The sequence below is a fragment of the Colletotrichum destructivum genome, chromosome 1 (assembly GCF_034447905.1).
Source record: "Colletotrichum destructivum chromosome 1, complete sequence".
Classification (NCBI taxonomy): Eukaryota; Fungi; Ascomycota; class Sordariomycetes; order Glomerellales; family Glomerellaceae; genus Colletotrichum; species Colletotrichum destructivum.
The window spans coordinates 5844751-5866561 of record NC_085896.1 but is presented as its reverse complement, the minus strand read 5'-3'; the positions used below and the strand labels follow the sequence as shown (position 1 = coordinate 5866561).

Sequence of the window (21811 nt, the reverse complement as noted above, 5' to 3'; positions counted from 1 at the left end):
ATTGGCGGTGGACTGCAAAGCTTTCAAGCGAGTGGTGCCGTGGACGGCTCTCAATCGATTCGTAGAGGGCTGGACTGGACTGGACTGGACTGTTACCGTCGTGGGGGGAGTCGCGAGGCGCTGTTTTGAGGCATTGCTCTGCGAATCAAGTTTCTTCAGCAGGAACTGTTACTAAGAAAAGAATGACAGACCAGAACAGAGTTGTCCAAGATGTTGGGGCGGCGAAACCGGCGTTGGAAGAGGAAGACAAGACAAGGGAAAGGGGTCGAGATGGGAGGGAAGGCGCGCGATGGGATGGCTGGATGAGGTTTGATGGGACGGGACGGGATGGGATGGGATTGAATGGGATTGGACGGGATGGGATCGATGGACGGCCATGCGCATGGGATGTGGGAGGAGGCAGACAAGGAAGGAGACGAGGAGGACGCCAAGCCGCGTGTCTCTTACGGGGCATGATGGGCCATCGACCAAGAGAGGGGAGGAGGAACATGTCTCTTGCTTCTTTCCTGGGTACGATGTACCTTAGTCAGACGGAACATGGATAGGACAGATATCAAACGGCAAGACGATGAGCCAGGAACTCAAGCAACCAGAGAGTTAGTTGTTTCCAGCCATGGTTGTCGATGGATTCAGAAGTCGCGATCGAGTGTGCCTTCGCAGAGTCAATTTTGTGTCTGTCAGACAGACGGGTAGCTCCCTTCCCTACAAGATTTGCACCTACCTCCAATCCTTCTCTCCACATGATCACTTTCCTAAAACTGCAAAAGTAGAGGAAAAGGGTACGTACTTAGCACCTGCTGTACCTGCCTCTCGTACCTCCCCCACCACGAGCTGCACGCGAGTCTGAGCCTCTGTGGGAAGGAAGCAGCAGCAGCAGTTTAGCAGCAGCAGCAACACCTTCCTCGCGTTAGCCTAGGCAGGGGCCAAGACCAAGCAGAACCCCCGTGACCACAGTGACAAGAGCAACTGCGCTCTTCTGCACTGGCGGCAGAGGTATTTCGTGTCCCACAGTCCACATCTCCCACGGTGGGCAGGGATATTGCGCAAATGGACAAGAAACACCAAAAGTCTTGGCAACGCACCCACCTTTACGCCCGCCGTCACTGCGACTCATTGTCCATTGACTGCTCACTGGACAACCCAGCCTGATGATGGGCACTGGGCCCTTTTCCTCATGCAAAAAAAAAAATAACACTGGGTGGGAAACTGGCCCATCCGTTAAAATGAACGGCGGAGCCCACTCTTGTCACCCTTTCGGGCACATCTCCTTCCCCGTGGGTCGCTCCTGAGTTTAGAGAGTCGAAAGTCCAGTGTCGAGTGGTGTCCAGTGTACAGCGTCCAGTGTCTAGTGTGTCGTCCAGTCCGCAGTCCACAATTCACATCTTCCGACGCCGCGTACTCTGTAGACTCGTCGTGTTTTGCTCTCGCTTACTGTTCTGTCCCTCCATCTCCTTTTTCTCCTTCTCTCTTTCCTCTTGGCCTTCAACTCCGCCTTGTCTCCTCTCTCTCTCTCCCCCCCTCCCTCTCTCCCTCCACTCCGTCCACTCGACTCGTCGTGTCGCATCACCAAGGCCCCCTCGACGCAGCCTGTGTCTATCTACCTCTGCTCGAAGCCGTCCGCCAAGTGTAGTCATTACCGCCCACTCACTGCGCGCGCCGTTGTATTTCTTTACTCCCGGGCATACCACGCGACAGTAGACGACTGAGTACCTCGACGAGCACCGACGACGCCCACCAAACCTCAATAACTCTGAACGCACCCCCCAGCGACGACGAAGCCCCCTTCTTCATCGACGACTTGCAGCCTTGACACGTTCCATCGAACCCGAGACCGATCAGAACCGAACCGAACCCGACTGAATTGGTCTTGAACACACCTTGTACTGCGCTCGCTGTGCAGACCGTCTTGAGGAACCCTTGATACCTTCCTTCACCTACTTCTCGCAAGCAAGCAAGCATTATATACATCACGACGCTGCGAGACGACCCCCATCCTACATCATGGCCGACGTCAAGCCTCCTAGCGGCAAGCTGCCATACGGCACCCCTGAGGGCGGATGGAAAGCGGTGCACACATGGAGAACCCCGGACTGGGTAGAGCCCATCGTAAGGAATCTCTCTCTACTACTACACCTATGCATATAGTCAGCCGGCTAGTCACCTACCCACCACCCGCAAGGCCGCGCGGTACGGATTCTAATCCCCGAGGCTAACACCACCGCCCCCTAGCTTATTGTTTCCATCATGTTGATCGGCCTGTATGTCAGCCGCCGCAAGAACTACTCGATCCTTCGCCGCGGCAATGCCACATACGAACCTCTCTTTGAGGAGCGCGGAGACTCTCCCCGCATCTCGGACGACTCGTACGAACCCATCCGCACCGATGCCTACCCGCCCAAATACCGCACCATCTTTGGCTGCTTCCGCGTCAAGACGCCCAACTCGAGCCGTTTTGCGAGGCACGTCCACTCGAGGATCCTGCAAAAGTTCCCCTTCCTCATCGAAATGTTCTACTGGGCCATCTCCTTCTTCTTCTACCGCATGACCGCCACCCTGGCCCAGAGCTTCTACGGCAGCCGGAAGGCCGTCTGGGACGTCGCCCAGGAACACGGCCTGTTCCTGCTCGAGACCGAGGCCAAGTTCTTTGGCGAGGGCACCAGGACTGGCCCTGAGCGCTGGGTTGAATGGCGCGTCTCCCACTGGTTCCTCGAGGGCGCCCAGGTTGGCGACTTCCGTGGCATCTGGCTGACAGTTCTGAACCGCGGCTACTCCCTCATCCACATCCCGGGCACCGTCGGCTTCATCGCATACTACTATACCATGGCGCCCACCCACGCTCGTTTCTGTACCGTGCGCCGCACCATGACCCTGCTGAACATGTGTGCCTTCCTCATTTTCATTTTCTACCCCTGTGCGCCCCCGCGCCTGATGCCCTCAGAGTATGGCTTCGTCGACACGGTCAACCTCGAGAACGCCGAGAGCGTCTGGATGAGCGGCAAGTTTGTCAACAAGCTGGCCGCCATGCCGAGCATGCACTTTGGCTACGCCTTCGCCATTGGCTGCGTCTTCGTTGCTGACTCGGCCATCCTCAACCTTTTGTTTGGTCGCTTGCGCAACTACCTGCTCAAGGATGACTTGGACAAGTCGCTTGATATCGACGACGTTGAGCTCAAGGAGATCCAGGAGAACCGCAAGCGCTGGAAGAGCTGGTTCATGTTCGCGTTTGGCATCTTCTACCCGAGCTGGATCCTCTTGACCATTGTCGGGACGGCCAACCACTATCTCCTGGACGCCTTCGTCGCCACCTTTTGCGCGTTGATGGCATACCTCTGCAACCGCGCCCTGCTGGTGTTCCTGCCCGCCGAGGATATGCTGCTCTGGGCTTGGAGGCTCGAGAAGCCCGTACCGACGACCGGCCGCATGAAAAACATTGCCGTGCGGTAGAAAGAATATTGTTGTACGGTAGATGTCGGAGCGACGAGGAACAATATGTGTCAGACCATGTTGAAATAAAAAGAGTTTCCCTCTCTAGCTTATGTGGTTCTTGTTTTCCAAAGCATGGTAGAGGCGTTGGGAAAGGATAACGATGGCCTCTCTAATCTCTGCACCAGAGGCCGAAATTGTGTGCGACGATAGCCCTCTTAATAAGAAATCTTTGCAGTTCGATGGATAAGCTTCCAATGCATGCTCCGCCTCGGCCGTGCCGTATTTTAAGCCTTTGGTGTCTCATTACAGGTTCGTATCCGGTGGATCTGGCCGTCCCTAGCCTAGCTAATCGTGTCTGTCTAGAGATGCCGGGGCATTCTTTGGGTCTGTTTGCTATTATGGCGCGCGGAGAGTGTAACCATACATACAAACAACGCTACAGATTCGGCAGTTCGGCTTCATCTTGCCAAGCCGAGATATCCGTACCCGCCCATCCCTACTGTTGGTGTTTGCTGCGGGTGGATGCGCAATGCGGCGGCCATGGATGGCGGCGTGGCCAGGGATGTTTTGGGCGACTCAGCGTCCTGTCAGAAATCGCGGAAGCATTGGGTCGTCGATGATTCTCGAGGCACGGCTGTTGAGTTGCAAAGGCTTCTTTGTCTCCGTCCGTAGTCTGTGGAGTCGGATCTTTTAGATTTCTTTTTCGAGTGCAGCCCGCGGGCCCCGTTTGGCAGAGATGGATCCTTCTCGCGGGTGTTTATTCTATGCAACCGAGAGACCATCGGCATTTTCCCCTCCCCCTTTAGTGCCAGTCAGTGATTAAATTAGTATTAATCGATAATAGTGTCTGACCCGACTTTTAATGCAGATCTAGCTAGCGCCGAGCGCGCTGCCGGAGACTTCGGTCTGCGCCAGGCCCGGAGCCGGCTGCGGCTCCAGTCGAGATCAGGACGAGTGGCATGATCGACGCAACATTGGCTGGGTATTGGTGCGATGCGTACATGGAAGAGCCTGTTGAACCGGACTGTCGATGGTGTTCATTGTTCGGAGACGCACGTATTGGTTGCCGCCTGGTGCTGGCTGCTCCGGCGCAAGCTGTGGCCGTACAGCAGGCTGACGACGGGTTTGCAGACTTTTCAATGCTTGTCGCCTCATGCTCCTCGACGTCGGGCCACGTCTTCTATATAAGGGATTCAGAAAGATGCTGATGGCACTGGCGGTCGTGGACGGGCGCGTGGTTTCGATGGCCGGCCTATCGTGTCTTTGCTCAACACCACGTGTGGTCGCGACCCCTGGTGTTTTGCTGCGCTCATATCAATCACGTGCATGCCCAGTTCGACGTCCCCTGAACGCCGCTCCTGAGAGAAAGAGGGTAAACAAGAGACGATGAGGCATTGTTCACTGCGCCTCTGAGCTCAGTGTTCCCTGAATCTCGTCCATAGTCTCTCGGATTGGGAAACAACGTCTTTGTCAGTGGCTGCTGCTTTGCCTCGCTGCTTTCTCTGGCGGCGAACAACGGGCTGTCGGACTGTATCATTGTTTCTTGGTCAATAAAATTGTTTACCAAGGACTCCGAAGACTGCAGTATATAGTGCCTTTGGGGTGGTTGGTATTCGAGCCAGCGTCTTCTACAGCTCGCCACATCTCATCATCTCTCGTTATATCTCGCCTCATCTCATCTCAGCATTACAGAACAGACATAAAGACAGACAAACAGACTGCTAACAATGATTGACCACAACACCCCGACAACCACTGACGACGATGTCCAGCCGCAGAACTACCTGCGCATCCCAGGCCTCGTCTTCGACGACGTGCCGGCCCTGATTCCGCAGGCGCACTCGGCGGCCCTCCGGTTCCTACAGCCCGCGGACTTCGACCTCGGCATGTCGTACGGCGAGTACTACGAACTGCTGGAGCCTTTCGACCGCGTCGCACACAGGCTCGTCGACGTGTTCGACTACTGCGTCCAGGTCTTTCGTCGGGGACCTCTGGTCCCCGCGGCCTTCACCACCGCTCCGTCTTCTCCGCGGTCTGCCGGCGGCGCCGACTCGGCAGGGGAAGACCCACCCGCCGCAGGCTCGGCGGCGGCGTTCTGGGGGGAGTTCTTCGACCGGGTGCTCGACCACCTCGGCCCCGCGGCGGAGGCGGTCAGGCTGTGCTCGCTCGACGTCATGTGGATCGTCCACCTGTACACGCGGGCGTGGCAGGGCACGGGCAAGGCTTGCCGGGCGGCCGGGCGGGCGCACTGGCGGCGGGCGAACATCCGTCACCTGCACGACCTGCTGGAGGAGTGGTTCGGCATGTTGAGGGCGAGGGGGGTGGCTTGGACGGACGTGTTTGGCGAGCTGTTTGAGGCTCGACGGTGAGTTCCTCTCGTTTCCCTTGTGCAATGTATTGGCCCGGTCGAGCTGGGTATCAGGAGAGGTAAGTCGGTTTTGAGCGGGTTGTGTTTTAGTGGAGTTCGGAAGAAATGTTCCATGGGCGTGTGTTATCCTATTCTGTTTCAAAGGCATGAGGAAGCGTATGTGAGGGTCACGTCATGGGTTTTAAGAGTGTTGAAATACTAGAGGTTTGGAGGAGTAGCCAGGGCCACGATTTACTGCTCATCGAGGAAATAAAAGCCATGAGAAAACGACGTCTGGTTTAGAGACTGAGGAATTCTATCGAAATGGCAGACTTAGCTGGAAGAATCAGAGTATCATGCTGCACAGAACATAGACCTTGGTCATGAAGGTAATCATAGTCGGAAAAGGAGAAATGGAGGTCTGCAACACAGATTACCCCCAAAAAGAATATTAAACAAAGCAACAGACCAAGCCGATGACTATTAGCAGGCGACTTCGTTCAACCAGGTTCCCGCGACCAAATCCGAGATGACGGCGGCGGCCGGAGATCCTATAACAGGCTTTCGGAGACCGAAACCGGCGGGGCGGGGCGAGGAACCCCACCGGCGCCCCTCATTTCCAGCGTGATGTCACGGCGGAGTCAGCCCGCAACTTCGGACCATGTTCACGTCTTCTCTGCCTCCTCTTTGAACGTGGGAAACTCGCTCTCGAACACATCTCAATCAACTGTGCTCGCAGTATCTCGGAATCTGCAAGCAACAACACGCACCATCACTCAAGATGTCTCCCAACAAATACACGCTGGCTACTCGGCTTACTGTGAGTGTCTTCCTCCGAGAGCAACCCCTGGAGGGCTAACCACCGCCCCCTCCCCTTCCAGCTTGCAAATGGCAAGACGATCCCCCAGATCCAGCTGGGCCTGTACATGATGTCCGGCCGCGAGGTGACAAAGTCAGTCCCCTGGGCCTTGGCCGCCGGCTACCGCGGCTTCGACTGCGCGCAGATGTACCGCAACGAGCGCGAGGCGGGCAAGGCGATCCGCGACTTTCTGGCGAGCGGCGACAACGCCCAGGGCCTGAAGCGCGAGGACCTCTTCTACACGACCAAGCTCGCGAGCAGCAGCGCCTCGTACGACGCCGTGCGCCGCTCCATCAAGCAGTCCGTCGACGTCTCCGGGCTCGGTTACGTCGACCTGTTCCTGCTGCACAGCCCCTACGGCGGAAAGGAGGCGCGCCTGACGAGCTGGAGGGCCGTCGAGGACGCCATCGACGCGGGCGAGGTGCGCATGGGCGGCGTCAGCAACTACGGTGTTGCCCACGTGAGTCCGTCTTTTAATGCTTTTGAAAACGGCCCCCTAGGGGAGGGCTGTCAGAACCGGTGAGACTCTAACAATTATGCTTTTTTGTTTAGATTGAGGAGCTCGTGGCCTCGAAGCCGCGCATCGCCCCCGTCATCAACCAGATCGAGGTTCACCCCTTCAACACCCAGACGCACATCAGGGAGACGTGCGCCAAGCACGGCATCGCCATCGAGGCCTACGCGCCGCTGGCCCGCGGCATGCGCATGAAGCACCCCAAGATCCTCGAGCTGGCCAAGAAGTACGGCTGCACCCCGGCCCAGCTCTTCGTCCGGTGGGTCCTTTCCTTCTCGAGTCCACATCCGTCTACACGGAATGCTGACAATGGTGCGGATGCAGCTGGTCGCTGGACCACAACATGATCACCCTCCCCAAGAGCGTGCGCCAGGAGCGTCTGATAGAGAACGCCAATGTCTCGGGCTTTGAGATCTCCAAGGAGGATTTGGCTGCCATGGACGCGCTGGACGAGCACCTGGTTACCGACTGGTAAGTTACTGAAGCCCATATCCTTTTCGTCCATGATTTCTGCTTGCCAGTGGACGCAAATATCACATTAGAGGTATTAGAGCTGACAGAGCGTCCCAGGGACCCAACCGAGGCGCCTTGAAGTGACAGTGAGATGGCTAGAGGGTGTTCAATATCCCTAGCAAGCGTATATAAACCGAACCTTGTAATGTCTTTGTTGCGATCCCCGGCGCCGCCGTGCTTTCGATGCTTTCACCTGGAGATGTGTGAATTGATTCCTATGACCCCTCTGCCATTGCTCTGCTTGTATTGGATTCAAGTGAAGCCTAGGGTCTTACGATGACTTGGTAGGCAGACGCGGTCAAAGGTCCTTCATGGCCTACCACAGTGCTCATAAACCCAGGCTTTGTTTGACCCCAGTGTTGGCTGCCTCCCTACGTGTACAAACAGAAAAACACCTGGCGCGGCCAATCATCATCATCAGCTTGTTGCTTGTACGTTTGCCCTTGAGCCAACAGAACACCAAGGCACCTTTTATTGGCCTGACTGGCAAGCTCGAAAGCTACCCCTCTTCAGGCTTCCAGAAGCAGAGTACGACCCTGCTGCTTCAGCGTCCACATCCTCTCACTCCTGACATCACCAGGCTCCCTGCCACAACAGATAATAGTAGGTTAATTCCAGACTGAAGAACCCATCCCATACCGGAAGTTGAGACACCTGGACGCTTGAGAATTCGGCCTAGAAAATGGACCATCAACTCGGCATCAGGCCGCCAGCGGCCGTGCCTACACGAAACCCGGCCACCATGTGCCGCTTCCACGCCCGGGGCACCTGTCGAGCAGGCGACGAATGTCTTTTCGTTCACGAGAACGTCGAATCTGCGCCCAGAGCCCGGGTAGATCCTTCTCCAGAGCCCTTAATGAGGTCTCTGACAGAGCAAGCAATGCCACCACCCTGCAGGTTCTTCCTTCGTGGCCAATGCAACAAGGGCGAGAACTGTGCATTTTCTCACACCCAAGAACCACCCTTCAGTGGAACGACTGCAGAGACAACACTGCCGGCCGATGCTCAGGCCCAGATTCCCTGTTCCTTCTTTGCAAAGGGGATTTGTCGAAACGGAGACGGTTGTCCCTATCTACATACTAGAGACACGCAACACATGGGTACCATCATCCCAGAAGACACGTTGGTGAGCTTGTGCTTAATCAGGTAGATGTGTTTGTATCATTGGAAGTACTGATGAGGGTCCAGATTCCAGCGATGGAAAGGTGCACTCGCGATCTACTCGGCGCTTCTATCAGCTTCGGGCCAGGAGCATCAGTGGAGAAGATCTCGCTCTCTTCGGACTATTCCACTGCGAGAATCACGAACCTCCCTGCTGGAAGCGGCCCAGGGTACGTTTCCCTTGTCCTCAGCCGCCTCGGGCTTGAAGTGCCGCCGAATTGCGTTCGTGTGCGACCATATGGGCAGGACAACCCGACCATCGCGGCGGACGTCAGGGTCGAGGACCCAAACTTTGCCAAATCTCTCCATGCCAAGTACGAGGCGGGCGAGCTGGCCCAAGCCGACGGCTTGTCGGACGTGAAAGTCTTCGCCCTCGCGTTGCCGGCCTCCAACGGTGCGGGCGGCTTCGCTCACCGTGTCAACTGCAGGAAGATCATCTGCTCTTGGCACAAGCCGCTACGAGTGGCACTGCTCAAATTTCACTCGGAGGAGGTGGCCAGGGAGGTTTGTGACGGCTTCTCTACGGGAGCATACAAAGTCCTCGGCTCTGCAGTCTCTTGCCGACTCGGCCAGGTCGAAGGACCATACCGGGGAAGCCGAGGGTACCAAATGCGGTTCCCCTCGGAGTCACGAAAGTGGACTTTGACGCTTCGAGTGCCCCTCCAGGCTACTGATAAAGACATACTACGGACGATTCCCAGGAACACCAGACCAAGGGACGTAGGGTTCGAAGGCACGACGTACAGGCTAGGGGACGAGTGCAACGCGAGACAGCTTGGCATGATCGAGAAGCTCTTGACAAAGATCGGCGCTCTGGAGATGAAATTGACCGCCAACATGGAGATTCCGGGGAAGCGGGTCAAAGCCATGGCTCGATTCGTCGACGAGGCGGACGCGAAGGAGGCAGTGGAGGTTCTCAACAACATCCGGCTGCCCTTCAACGAGACCGACAAGCTCAACGTTAACTTGGTGTATTCGTCAACCTACAAGGTGGCGACCAAAGTCTTCGAAGCCGTGTTGGGAGACGTTAAGGAGGCCAAGGTTGCGTCCAGCGAGAAGCACATCCAATTTAAGCACTTCCCGCCTACGAACGGCTACATTACCTTGCGACTGGAAGGCGAGGACCGCGGGGACCTCGCCGCCGCCGAAAAAGTGGTCGACACCATCCTTCGAGGCCAGACGGTGGCCGACAAAGAGGGGACGAACCCCTTCTGGAACCCATCTTTCGGCAACCGAGCAGCAGCAGGCAAGGCTCTCGAGAAAATCGAGCAGTCGTTCCAGGTCGCTTTTCATTGTCTCCCGTCCAAGGCAGAGGTCAGAGTGTACGGCACGCCCGACAAAGTCGCCAAGGCGCGCGACGCACTGCTCCAAGCCTTTGGTGATAGCCCGTCGACCTCGTACTCCATCCCGCTTGACGCGAAGAGCTTCCGATGGGCTATCCGCGGCGGCTTCCAGGACCTGAGGGACGCCCTGGGCCCCGAGAACGTCATGCTGAGCGTGCTACCGACAGCCAGGAGAATCGAGGTCATTGGCCCGCGGGCGTTGTACGACCTCGCAATGGACATCATGTCTGAGCAGCGGGAGAGTACGATGACGACTGCTTCTGCGCAGAAGCGGACTGAGAAGAGCCCGGGTATCGACTGTTCCGTGTGCTGGACCGAGGCCGAGGACCCGTTGACGACCCGGTGCGGACACGTCTACTGCCACCACTGCTTCGAGAACTTCTGCCGGGCCGCCGACTCGGGCGACGCCGGCTCCGACCTGCGGTGCCTGGCGGATGAGGGCTCCTGCGACACCGTCTTCGGCCTTCCGGAGCTGCAAGAGCACCTTCCGTCCCTCGCCTTTGAGGAGGTCCTCGCCTCGTCCGCCAAGTCGTACATCGCCAAGCGGCCCGGCGCGTTCCGCTACTGCCCGACGGCGGACTGCGGCCTGGTCTACCGGACGGCGCCGGCGGACCGTCCGGGGGTGTTTGCGTGTCCCGGTTGCGCCAAGAGCGTGTGCACGGCGTGTCATCACCCCCACGCGGGCCAGTCGTGCGCGGAGTACAGGTACGCCGCCTCCGGGTGCGAGGAGGCGTTCGACAGGGCCAAGGCGCGGCTGGGAATCAAGGACTGCCCCAGGTGCAAGACGTCGATCCAGAAGTCGTCCGGGTGCAACCACATGACGTGCGGCGGGTGCGGGGCGCACATCTGCTGGGTCTGCCTGGACACGTTCGCGAGCGGTCAGGCGTGCTACTCTCACATGAACAGGAAGCATGGGTCCATATTTCCTGACGATCCTCAGTACGATCTATGAAGGGCTTACGAAGCCTGTGATTCGTAGTCTTTGGGGGGAGGGGAGGTAAACTGAGTAGTTGTCGTTGACTTACACGTAGAGCCCGTAGCTTGTCTTTGGGCGAAACGTAGAGATCAACAGACATGGAGCATTTTGATTTATTTTGGGGAGTGGAACAGTCGTATCAACATGGTTCCTATTTCTAATCTGTTTGCTCTTGATTCTCTAATAGCGGTACTGCCCAAGTTCCATCTTCCAGGTAAACCATAGCAGGCAGATTTACCCTGACCAGCAGGAATACGTGTGTGTGTGTGTGTGTGTGTGTGTTGCGAACCCCTTTCTGCTGCCCAGGCTCTTTGTCCTGATCATAATCCTCTTACTCGACCGCATTACTAACAAAAGGGACTCATCTCTAGACGGAACAGCTCTCTACTTTCTCAAAACTTCCCTCAACGCGTCAACCTCGGCCTCTTTCCTCGCAAGCTCCAATTTGAGCCGGTCTCGCTCTTCCTCCACGACCCTCAGGGCGGACTCCAACTCGGCGATACGGTCGCGGCCCTTCTGGCGATACCGGCGGGCGGCGATGTTGTTGCGCTGTCTCCTGATGGTGCTGGAATTGTCTTCGTCAACCGAGCCTGTGTCGTCGACTGCGTAGTTTCGAACCCTGCGCCTGTTGCTGCCACCTGAGGGCTTGGGTTGTAGGGTCTCATCGACCGAATCCGCCATGCGTGTCGCATTGGCATCGTTGGTGTTTGACGACGGCACATTGGGCATTCCGGTGTAGCCTTGCATTTCGGAAGTCCCGACAAGGCCGGTTTGGAAGCTACCATGGAGGTCGGCAGGAGATCCGTGGTCGCCTGGTGATGAGGCATTCAGGTTTTAGTGTTAGTTAGAGGGGAGAGGTATCGAGTACGTACGGTATGAATGTGTTGGTAGCGAAGGGACCATGTTCATCGCGCCTTGGATTGCGTCCCCTTGGGCGTTGCCAAACTCGTTGCGAGTATGGGCTCTCCCGCTCCGAACTTCCCTCTCGGACGCCTGGTCTGGACCAAGCCGGGGATCCAAAGGCGGGGAATGTCCCGGGACGTATGTATCCCAACCGAACATTAGATGAAAAGCATCGAAAGGCGATATAGCCCGGGTTGTTACGCCAAGATAGTCCAGGCTCTCTGGGACACTGTTGTCAGAAGATGTCGAAAGAACCTCCTTGAGTTGCGGTGCTGATATCAGTTTCTAGGGCTGCCATTACTTCCGACTCTTGCGCCTCTCCCTTATTCCGGAGAGGCGAGCAGAAGACTATTTGTGGACGGGCTTGCTAGACGAATTCGGGGACGGGCTTTCAGCTGGCAGCGATAGCCGACTTGGAGGAGTGATGGTGAGCAGCAAGCGTTTCCCCGGACAGTAACGGAGACATAAAAACTTGGAAAAATGATGGCTAATGGACTATGTGTCGCCCCGGATAGCCCAAGGGTCAAGGCCGAGTACGTTCGAACCAAGGGGGGCAGGCTTGTCGAACTCATCTTCTCATTGGACAGGGGTTTAAGTGAGTCGAGATGGCTCATAATGACGATCATGCATGATGCCACGGCACCAACCATGTGATTTGCTGGCTTTTGAGTGATGCCCTGATGCATCGGCCCTTAGTTACATTCCTCCCGAGAACAAAACAATATCACCGGACCTCTCTCTCCCTCTCTCAAGGCTCGCCCTCTGGCGACCAGTTGTACCAGCCCATGTCGACCTCGTCAATGACCCCCCACTGGTCGACGAACTCCTTCTTCTTGTCCTCCAGGCCCTCGGTGTCCAGGATCTCGAACACGGTCCTCCAGGCGCTGTTCACGGCGCCAATGATCCACGCGTGCCCGGAGCTCAGCGCCTCTCCGCCGAAGTGCAGGTGGCCGTTGGCCGCGGGCCGCATCAGCCAGGGGAGGGTGCTGCTGAACTGGCCCGGGCCGAAGATGGCGAACGCGCCGTTGGAGTAGGCCGAGCCGTACCAGTCGTACGCGTGGTAGGTCTCGAACTGCGAGAGGACGAACTCGTGAGACACGCCGTGGAGCTCCGCCAGGTTCCTGAGCATCACGTCGATCAGGACGTCGGCGCTCTCGGGCTGGTAGGGCGCCTGCGTCGTCGGGTTGTGCGGGTTCAGGTACGATCCCAGGCGCGAGGCGTCCTGGCCCCAGACGTAGCTGGCGATCATGGAGCCGGGCGCGTTCGGCACGTCGATGCCGTAGGAGGGATACACGCAGCGGCGGATGGGGAGATCGGTGAAGGACTGGCCGCCCTGAAAGTTGCCGGTCGTGAGGTTCTCCCACCTGATAAAGAACCAGTGTCAGCTAAAAAAAATAAAAAAAAAAGTCCCGAGAACGTCTCGTGTTTTGGGTTCCTCAAAAGGGAGAGAAGAATCTGCTTACCACCGGGTCTTGAACTTGAAGCCGACCTTGGTTGAGGGATCGTAGCTGCAGCCATCCAACGTCAGTATGTCTTCGCTCCTCAATCAATCTGTAACAAAAGAAACGTACTTCAAGGTGCGGATGGCATTGTTCTCGAAGTAGCTCAGATCCAACTCGGTCATGTTGATGACCTGGAGAGCGCCCAGCGGGACGGTCGAGATGACGTGGGCGTAGCTGTACTCCTCGGTGCCGTTGACGACGACCTTCAGCGTGCCGCTGGGGCCCTTCTTGATGTCGGTGACCCTGTTGTGGAGGACGGGCTTGTTCTTGACGACGAGGTTCATGCCCTTGGTCAGCATGTCCATGCCGCCGTTGATGAGGGTCCACTTGTTGATGTCGGCGCTGTCAAAGATCCACTGCTCCAGCACGGCCTGGGACATGGAGTACATGTCGTAGTGGCCGGTGGCGTCGTTGATGGTCTCCAGCCAGTCGATCTCGGTGTTGGTGAAGCCCTGGTCCAGCAGGAACTGCCGCACCGTCACGGAGTCGTACTCCATGAGCAGGTTGAACCCGGAGGTGAAGTCCGCCGTCAGCGCGTCGGTCATGAACTTGACCTGGTCCGCCCAGACCGTGCTTGCGGACTGCGTCTCAAAGGCCGAGTCGAAGACGGGCACGTCGTATCGGTCGGGAGACGCCGAGGTGGGTTCTTGGAGCAGGGACGTGACGCCGTTGTAGCGTCTCAGCGTGTTGTCCGTCTTGAAGATGTAGTGCTTCTGGACCACCTGGTCGCGTTCGGAGACCTGCTTGTTGATGTAAGGGATGAGACTCCATGATTTGTTGCCGATGATGCGGTCCATGTAGGGCATGGGCGGGAAACGCATCGCTCCCACGTCCTGTACGTCACGTCAGCAAGGAAGACTCGGACAAGCGATTCATGTTGTCCCAACTCGCTCACATAGTAGTCGTAGTACGCAGGATCGTCGGGCGTCGACTGGTCCCATGCCTGCTGATCGAAGTGATGAGTAAATACTCTCCCACCGACGCGGCCGGACACTTCGTGGATGTCGTAGTCGATACCGAGAGAGTCCAGCAGAATGGCAGCGTAGAGACCTGCCGCCCCTCCTCCAATGATGCCCACTTTGAGCGGAACGTCCTTCGGAGTCGGCACCTTGCTGGAGTTCGTGTAGCAGGAGTCGTCAACGACCTTTCGGAAGAATGCGGCACGGGGGTTCGCGGCGGCGAGCTCTCCGTCGTTGCCGATATTCCTCTCCTCCAGTCGGGCCGGCTTGGCTTCAGAAGCAGGCAAAGCGAATGTAGGTGCCAGCAAGAGGGCGGCAACGAGCGTGCGTGGATTAAAGAGCGACATTTTCGGCGGTAATGACTGAATTGTGTTGCCGGAAAGGACTGTGGTTGAAGCTGTGAACTATGCTAGAAAATGACAAAGTTGACAATTTTCCTCCCTGTTCTTATAAGTTTTCAAACACATGTCTGTCTGTTTGTCTGTCAGATTGCAGCTACGGGAGAGCAGCAGCAGCAGCAGCAGCAGTTCTCTACGATGGACACAAAACTACTAAAGTCTTTGAGCATCCAGTCCAACGAGCCAGCCACACATGTATCTGTGTCTCGAAGTCAACTCGCGTTGACTCCGGCATCATTCCTCTCTTCTAGTGCCAAAAGTTCGGCACGTGGGCTGCAGTGACCTTGGAGCTGGAATGTTGGGTTTCGACCAGATTTCCTCGTCCACCACAGAAATCTCCCCATAACTGGTCAACCCGTACGCCGGACGGCGCGAGCCTTATTTCCCTACGTGTCTCCCGCCCGACGCTATCACAGCTTGTCTGAGCCTCACATACCTCCATGTCGCCACAAACACGAGAAGAATTTCAGCTGGTAACAGGAGGTGTGTCCGCAACGAAACGGACCACTAAAGACTGAGAAGTGACATGCAAAAGCAATTTTAAGGGTCTTGTAGGTTAGAATTGATTCTCCCTCGGGAATCCCCAGGGCGGATCGCAACAGTTCATTGGCCACGGCGTGGAAGTAGGACTGAGTGTGGGGAACTATTCCGAAGTGTGAGAGGGATAGGAAGCTACAGCACATTATTCTGTTGGTGCTTTTGGTTGTGCCCTGAAGCAAGCGGATGCACGATTGGACAAGAAGCCGAATGGGGGCTGGTTTCTTGGAGCTCTGTTATGTGGCAAGTCTTGTAAGCGGGCACACGCTCAATAGTTGGTTGATGGCGCATGATTATATTTGAATAGGAACATGGTTTGCTTTTGATTCTCGACGTGCTTGAAGAGGTTCGAGGACTCGAGACGGCTGTCGTCATGAGCATAATTGTTTTTACACACCAACTTGAGCCTTCCGACTCACTGTCTTCAGGTCAAAATTTGCAGAAGCATAAGTACTTCCTTCATTCATCTTTGATGTGCCTAATGACCTGCTCGAGTGCAGACCGATGGAGTTCTGTAGGTGCTTCCAAGGCCTAACGATGCACTACCTTACGTCGCCGCATTTCTTTCTGCGACAACGCTCTCGGGTGGTTCGAAATACTCCGTAGTCTTTCCGTGTTACTAAAGGCAGATAGATTGGTCATGTAATCCACCATCCCTGTACAAGGGGCCGACGGGATCTGTGTTGCTTTTGGTTGTCCGTAGGCACAGTGCCGAGTCTAAGTGCATCCAGCTTCTACCAGCGCGTCGAAGCTTCTTCGTTGCTCATCATGACTGTGCCCGGGAGCAAATTGATTCCGGAGGCAAACTGGTTCCGATTCGCTGAGGCAGCGTTCGAGACAGAGGTGTCGGACCTTGCTAACATCCGCTCGCCGTGAGGGGCCGTCCCCTGCGGGGAGTTGGCTGATTGATAATGCTCAATGAGAGCCGGTGGTGGATCTCGCGTGCTAGATGCACTCAATCATGCCAGATGTCGGGTTATTGCGCGATGGCGGGATCGAGGCGGGGTTGAAGTTTGACGACCGCTCAACAGGACGGACATATAAGCCGCTTGTCTTTCCCACGCAAACAAGCAAACAGAGGAGTTACTCACTCCAACAACTCCGTGCCACCGACTGCATCTAATAAAGCAATTCCATCCCAACTTATCAGTCTCTTTATCACATTGCCCCCATCATCATGTCTGCGATTAAGAAGGTCACCGTTGTCGGAGTAAGTCAATGAGGCCCAAGCCGCCAGCAGGCCACCAGAACCATTTTAAAAACCTCTCTGGCTAACTCCCCCTTAGGGTTCTGGAAACCTTGGCCCCAGAATCATTCGCGGTCTTTTGACGGGCCTTTTCGAAGTCACGGCGCTCTCTAGAAAGGAGTCTTCCGCAACATTCCCTTCTGAAGTGACTGTCAAGAAGATCGACATCAACTCGCTCGAGGAGGTGACCGCTGCCCTCCGGGGCCAGGACGCCGTTGTCTCCATCGTTGGAACAGCCGGCTTTGCCAGCCAGAAGACCCTCGCTGACGCTGCTCTTGCCGCCGGCGTCAAGCGTTTCATTCCCTCCGAGTTTGGCATCAACACCCGGGAGGCCCGCGGCACCAAGATCGGCGGCATCTTGACCCCCAAGATCCAGACCGTTGATTACCTGACCGAGCTTTCCGAGAAGAACAGCTCATTCACCTGGACCGGCATTGCTGTCGGGCCGTTCTTTGACTGGGTAAGTCACCGATCCCCCATTGATTTCAAGCTTGCAAGGATGAACCGGGGCTGGGACTAACACAAAAATTACAGGACTTCAGCGGCGGTCTTCTGGGCTTTGACGTTAAGAACAAGACTGTCAACATTTTCGACTCGGGCAACGAGCCTGTGTCTCCGTCCACCCTCGGCTTCATCGGAGAATCTGTCGCCGGCGTGCTGAAGAACCTCGAGGCGACCGCCAACAAGTACATCCAGGTCGCATCCTTCACAACAACCCAGCGCGAGCTGCTCAAGGTGGTCGAGGAGCAGACCGGCTCCACCTTCACCGTCAACAACGTCAAGACTTCGGACCTGGAGAAGACCGCCGATGAGAAACTGGCCAAGGGCGACTACAGCGCTTTCATCCAGTTGCTCCAGCAGCACATCTTCGGCGACGGCAACGGAAAGGCCACGAAGGACAATGCTGCGGTGAAGCTCTTGGGCCTGCAGGAGAGCGATGTCAAGGCGGAGACAAAGAAGGCTCTGGCTGCGTGGAAGTAGAGAAGGAGGAATGACTGATGATAACGACTCGATAGATTCCATTCAAAAAGAAATTGCAACATGCGAGTAGAGCCAAGTGAATTGCGTTTTTCCTGCGTGACGACAGGGTTGGATCTTGAGGACTCCGCGCACATCGGAAATCTCATCGACAAGCTTATCAGTTCATCACCTTCTACCAAGGCTTACTGTGACATGGAATCTATCGTGAGAGTATCCCCGACGTAGTGGATGTAGAAAACCTGTCAGGTCTGACCGACTCGCAGCTTCAGCAGACGTGGTTTCTTTTCTGCTCAAAAGGTACGGGTTTTTCCCCCTCTCCCCACTGACCTTAATCTCTGACCGAAGCAGTTTTTCTTCGGAACGAGCATGGCAGAACTGTATGTTGTCTCGGAACACAGACATTCTCGAAATATCGAACACCGCAGCTGCAATTACTTATTTTGGACGTCAGTTGAGAAAAAAGTCTCCTGGTTCATGAGACGTGACACAAAAGTACCAAATTAATAATCTGCCACGAGCGGACATTGCAATTACTCTACTGCGTAGTGATGTCAGTGACTGAATGTGTGTATGCGTGGAAATAATCAACGCTGATGCGCATATCCAGCTTGTGTATCATGAACAGACGTTCGGAAGCGCTTTCTCATGCGAGCACTGGATTTCTTTCAGAAGCCAAAACAGGAAAAAAAGAGGAAAACGGGTTAGATGAGTAAACTGTAATAATGGAAGAAATGGACCCGATTCGCTACTTCAATGTCTTCGTCTGATCCGAAGGGCAGTTCCGGTAGCGTGAGAACTCAATCCAGCCTATGGCATGGTGACCACTGACCACACGTAATTCTAATCATGCGTCCAATAGACCGTGACCCAGCGGCCGTTCAATACCATCAAAAAGCTTTGTTCCGAAGCTCCGATAAACGTTGGCATCCGACTGAATCGGTTCCGAGCATTGAGTTGTGTGCCCGTCACCGTACCCTTCCGTGTTCCACATCCACCTGATAAAGTTCTAATCCTCTGCAATTTCATAGACGTCATATCTGCTCCGGGTGTACTCTCTATTCGAAGCGTCTCGCGATCTCTATAAAAACATTACTGTACTACAGTCTCTGTGAGCGGTATCTTGGCAGATGACTGCGACGTTGTAAGCCTGCCTACGAGTCCTCACTTCTGCACAGCAATGCCCATCGAAATACGGAAGGCTTTGGACCGCGACCTCAGGCGCTGTGCCGAGATAGGGCACCAGGCGTTCGCCAACAACCCATTCTTCAAGGTCAAGTTTCCCGGCTACGTGCCGAAAGATGGATTCCTTGGCCTCCGGACGGACGACCTGTCGAGGCAGCTCCGCGAGGACCCAACCGCTCGTATGTTCGTAGCGGTGGACACCGAGCGGCGAGGCGACAGCGCGATCGTGGGGTTCGCCAAGTGGAATGTCTACCCGAGTGGCATGCCCTACGCCAAGTCCAAACCGTCCTCGTGGGGCGCCGCAGCCAACGTCGACGTGTGTAAAGCAGTCTTTGGCGGGGTTGAAGAGATGCGAAATCGTTTGATGGGAGGCAAGCCATGTATCTGTGAGTTCCCTGCTTGGTCTCTGGATTGTGAGCGCCGTGAAAAAGACTCTCCGCTGAGACATGACGCCTGTAGACTTGCATATCCTAGTCACGGACCCGATGTATCAACAGCGTGGTGTCGGACAGCACCTGATGGCTTTCGGCATTCAAGAATCTCTCCGTCTGGATATCCCGATCTATCTCGAGTCTACGGAAGCGGGTCACTCGTTGTATTCGAACATCGGGTTCGATGATGTCGAGGTCCATCGCGCTGATATAGCCAAGTCTGGACAGTCGCGGCCTCACTTGATCTGGGCTATGATTCGGGAGCCCTATTGTTGGTTCCCATGAGAAACAACATACCCCTTGGGCAGCTCCACAGGTAGCCAAGGCAGATCATCTATCGATGAAAGAAAGGGGAGTCATTGCGAGTCATTGCGCGTGATAGAGATGCACAAATCAAGAGAAACATCTTCTGCCTCTGTTATGATCCATCTTCCTAATGACACTCAATCGTTTTTGGTTTGTGACCTCCAAAGCGCAGTAATCTTGCACGAGACTTGGGCTCGGTGGTCCAATGGCCCAAATGGCGCGTACACGTCTGCCAGCCGAACGATGTTCTGTTCATTGAGCCACCGAGCCCTCGTGTAAGTCTGATGCGAGGAAACATTACACGACATTTCTACGCTACTGGGTCCGAGTTTGCGAACCACTCCCTCCACGGCGTACGGCACACTTGCATCCTATCAATTTCATACCATTTCGAAGCTCTGGAGGCCTGCTAGACCGAAGATCGGAGCTCTACCGGGAGCCTCTCTCACAAGAAGGGCGTGTAACGGAACAGTAACGTTTTCCATGTTCAACCCCAGCCCCGCTGATCGACGTGGAGAGTTGTCGGTGACGCTTGCGGAATACTCGAAAGAAGAATGCTTCCCGATGCAGGGAACGTTCAAACATCATACCGTTTTACGCCAAATGTTGGAAATCGTTTTAAATAGAGTCTAGCGCCGTTGCTCTCTTTTCTCCTAAACAATCAAAATCACCTGGTGTGGAAAAACATACGATGCGAGGACTGCTCAAGGTCGGAGGTCCCGACAAAGCGGTCTACAGGATTCCGGTGACACCTGCGCGATGGTGTACCCGAAAGCTTTGTTTGCTGCAAGCCTCGGGTGCGCACATACGAGCCAGGCGTATGTAAGACCCAAGTCTTCGTCATGCTGATCGTTCGTGTTTCCTTTTGGAAAGAAAGAAATGATTGACACTGTCGGTCAACATGGGCTTATGTAGGGCAGCAGCCTCATAGTCACAAGACTAGTCTTGACTCTCTGACCAGTGACGACGAACGACCGGGAGAGCTCGAGAGCCCAAGGTTCTTCTTGGTGTGATTGAAGTTCGATTGGGTTCTATAAAACAGCTACTACCGCAATTCCCTTTTTCTATCTTGCCCTCACTATAGCCAGACTCAATACTCTCATCTTTTAGACACATTCGACCTAAACTTCAGTCACATACGGTTGTAGATCTCGATACATTCCTCGTTCAGGAGAAGGTTCACACATAAAATCTCAACTACTGTCCTCACCAAACCTCCTCACAGAACAACATGTTTCTCATTACCATCTTTACCGGGGCCGCTGCTCTTTTGCTCGGAACTGAAGCCAGCGCCGTGCCCCGTCAGGCCATCGCAGACCCGCACATTACCAACTTCCGGATCTGGAGCGCAGAGGGCTGTGCTCAAGAGGGCAACCTCGGCGTGTGGACCATCACCACGTCGCAGACCAATGTTTGCCAGCCGACATTTAATGCGCCGGGCGATGATGTCAAGTCGATCCGTCTCAACAGCCTCGTCGACGGTTGCGAAGGTTAGCACCTTATCCCTCTTGCCGTCCCCATTCATGTATGATGGGTGCTGATTGTCTTCAAGTATTCGTGTATCCCACAGCAAGATGTGAAGGTGCTGCCCAAAAGGTCAACGTGCAGACGTGCGAAGGGATCAATGTTGACGATGGTGCTCAGAAGCTTCTGAGCTTCAAGGTTGTCTGCGCCTGAAGGGCACTGGATAATAATCTAGACCTGCACCGATACGACACGAGTGCGCTATTTTCGTATGGTATGGGACGCGGGGCTTTCTCATTTTGCTTCGGGTGTTGCATAGCGAAGAATGTCAGCGACATAATCTTTTAATCTAGGAGAACTGTTAGTTACTCTGCTCACAATGTTGATTGAGCCTTGGTATCGGCCCCCTAATGTTTTGATCCTGCTACAATGATGACAATGATGAGTAGCACCCCTCGTCCTACTGAATTAAATGACATTCAGACGGACGACCACCAAGGAAAGAAACCGTATCGATCGACCTTATTATTTAGTGACAATCACTCTGACTCGCCGTGGTATCCGACGTCCGCCCGCCGTCATGAGATAGCGCTCTAAACCCCCCAACGAGGTTTGGCTAGATAGAGTCTTTGTCGCCGGAACCACCGATGGATACTGACACGAACACGACTCTGGACGAACATGGTAAGACTAGCTTTGGGTGACGCACAACCGTGCTCGAACGGGATGGTTCATAATGCATGATGTCACGGTTAACTGCAGG

The 21811-nt window shown here is 55.4% G+C and overlaps 10 protein-coding genes across 10 annotated transcripts; 8 read left to right on the top strand and 2 right to left on the bottom strand.

The window, feature by feature from the left end:
* The first annotated feature begins 1272 nt into the window (after nucleotides 1-1272).
* CDEST_01789 (Putative inositolphosphotransferase Aur1/Ipt1) lies at nucleotides 1273-3710 on the top strand. The gene is made up of 2 exons (XM_062917948.1): nucleotides 1273-2106; nucleotides 2230-3710. Exons 1-2 carry the CDS (start codon nucleotides 2002-2004, stop codon nucleotides 3442-3444), a joined length of 1320 nt encoding a protein of 439 aa, XP_062773999.1. The 5' UTR covers nucleotides 1273-2001; the 3' UTR covers nucleotides 3445-3710.
* A 1443-nt stretch (nucleotides 3711-5153) lies between these two features.
* CDEST_01788 (uncharacterized protein) lies at nucleotides 5154-5795 on the top strand (the record flags this gene model as incomplete). The annotated part of the gene is made up of 1 exon (XM_062917947.1): nucleotides 5154-5795. The coding sequence occupies one exon, from the start codon at nucleotides 5154-5156 to the stop codon at nucleotides 5793-5795; it is 642 nt and encodes a 213-aa protein (XP_062773998.1).
* Nucleotides 5796-5911: 116 nt separating this feature from the next.
* On the top strand, nucleotides 5912-7858 carry CDEST_01787 (Putative aldo-keto reductase, NADP-dependent oxidoreductase domain-containing protein). The gene is made up of 5 exons (XM_062917946.1): nucleotides 5912-6593; nucleotides 6655-7092; nucleotides 7185-7405; nucleotides 7471-7617; nucleotides 7717-7858. The coding sequence occupies exons 1-5, from the start codon at nucleotides 6555-6557 to the stop codon at nucleotides 7736-7738; spliced, it is 867 nt and encodes a 288-aa protein (XP_062773997.1). The 5' UTR covers nucleotides 5912-6554; the 3' UTR covers nucleotides 7739-7858.
* A 998-nt stretch (nucleotides 7859-8856) lies between these two features.
* Nucleotides 8857-11115, top strand: CDEST_01786 (Putative Zinc finger, RING-type, IBR domain, Zinc finger, RING/FYVE/PHD-type, Zinc finger C2H2-type; the record flags this gene model as incomplete). Its single annotated transcript, XM_062917945.1, has 1 exon — nucleotides 8857-11115. The coding sequence occupies one exon, from the start codon at nucleotides 8857-8859 to the stop codon at nucleotides 11113-11115; it is 2259 nt and encodes a 752-aa protein (XP_062773996.1).
* Nucleotides 11116-11273: 158 nt separating this feature from the next.
* CDEST_01785 (Putative CCAAT/enhancer-binding protein C/EBP) lies at nucleotides 11274-12455 on the bottom strand. Its single transcript, XM_062917944.1, has 2 exons — nucleotides 12012-12455; nucleotides 11274-11951 (listed from the first exon to the last, which is right to left on the bottom strand). Exons 1-2 carry the CDS (start codon nucleotides 12199-12201, stop codon nucleotides 11524-11526), a joined length of 618 nt encoding a protein of 205 aa, XP_062773995.1. The 5' UTR covers nucleotides 12202-12455; the 3' UTR covers nucleotides 11274-11523.
* A 335-nt stretch (nucleotides 12456-12790) lies between these two features.
* On the bottom strand, nucleotides 12791-14850 carry CDEST_01784 (Putative amine oxidase, FAD/NAD(P)-binding domain superfamily; the record flags this gene model as incomplete). Its single annotated transcript, XM_062917943.1, has 4 exons — nucleotides 12791-13406; nucleotides 13506-13550; nucleotides 13614-14377; nucleotides 14440-14850. The coding sequence occupies 4 exons, from the start codon at nucleotides 14848-14850 to the stop codon at nucleotides 12791-12793; spliced, it is 1836 nt and encodes a 611-aa protein (XP_062773994.1).
* A 1579-nt stretch (nucleotides 14851-16429) lies between these two features.
* Nucleotides 16430-17758, top strand: CDEST_01783 (Putative NmrA-like domain, NAD(P)-binding domain superfamily). Its single transcript, XM_062917942.1, has 3 exons — nucleotides 16430-16648; nucleotides 16725-17144; nucleotides 17219-17758. Exons 1-3 carry the CDS (start codon nucleotides 16616-16618, stop codon nucleotides 17663-17665), a joined length of 900 nt encoding a protein of 299 aa, XP_062773993.1. The 5' UTR covers nucleotides 16430-16615; the 3' UTR covers nucleotides 17666-17758.
* A 1084-nt stretch (nucleotides 17759-18842) lies between these two features.
* On the top strand, nucleotides 18843-19563 carry CDEST_01782 (Putative GNAT domain, acyl-CoA N-acyltransferase; the record flags this gene model as incomplete). Its single annotated transcript, XM_062917941.1, has 2 exons — nucleotides 18843-19233; nucleotides 19307-19563. The coding sequence occupies 2 exons, from the start codon at nucleotides 18843-18845 to the stop codon at nucleotides 19561-19563; spliced, it is 648 nt and encodes a 215-aa protein (XP_062773992.1).
* A 1050-nt stretch (nucleotides 19564-20613) lies between these two features.
* CDEST_01781 (uncharacterized protein) lies at nucleotides 20614-21094 on the top strand. Its single transcript, XM_062917940.1, has one exon. The coding sequence runs from the start codon at nucleotides 20816-20818 to the stop codon at nucleotides 21077-21079; it is 264 nt and encodes an 87-aa protein (XP_062773991.1). The 5' UTR covers nucleotides 20614-20815; the 3' UTR covers nucleotides 21080-21094.
* A 1-nt stretch (nucleotide 21095) lies between these two features.
* On the top strand, nucleotides 21096-21509 carry CDEST_01780 (uncharacterized protein). The gene has a single exon (XM_062917939.1). The coding sequence runs from the start codon at nucleotides 21112-21114 to the stop codon at nucleotides 21259-21261; it is 150 nt and encodes a 49-aa protein (XP_062773990.1). The 5' UTR covers nucleotides 21096-21111; the 3' UTR covers nucleotides 21262-21509.
* The last annotated feature ends 302 nt before the right edge of the window (nucleotides 21510-21811 follow it).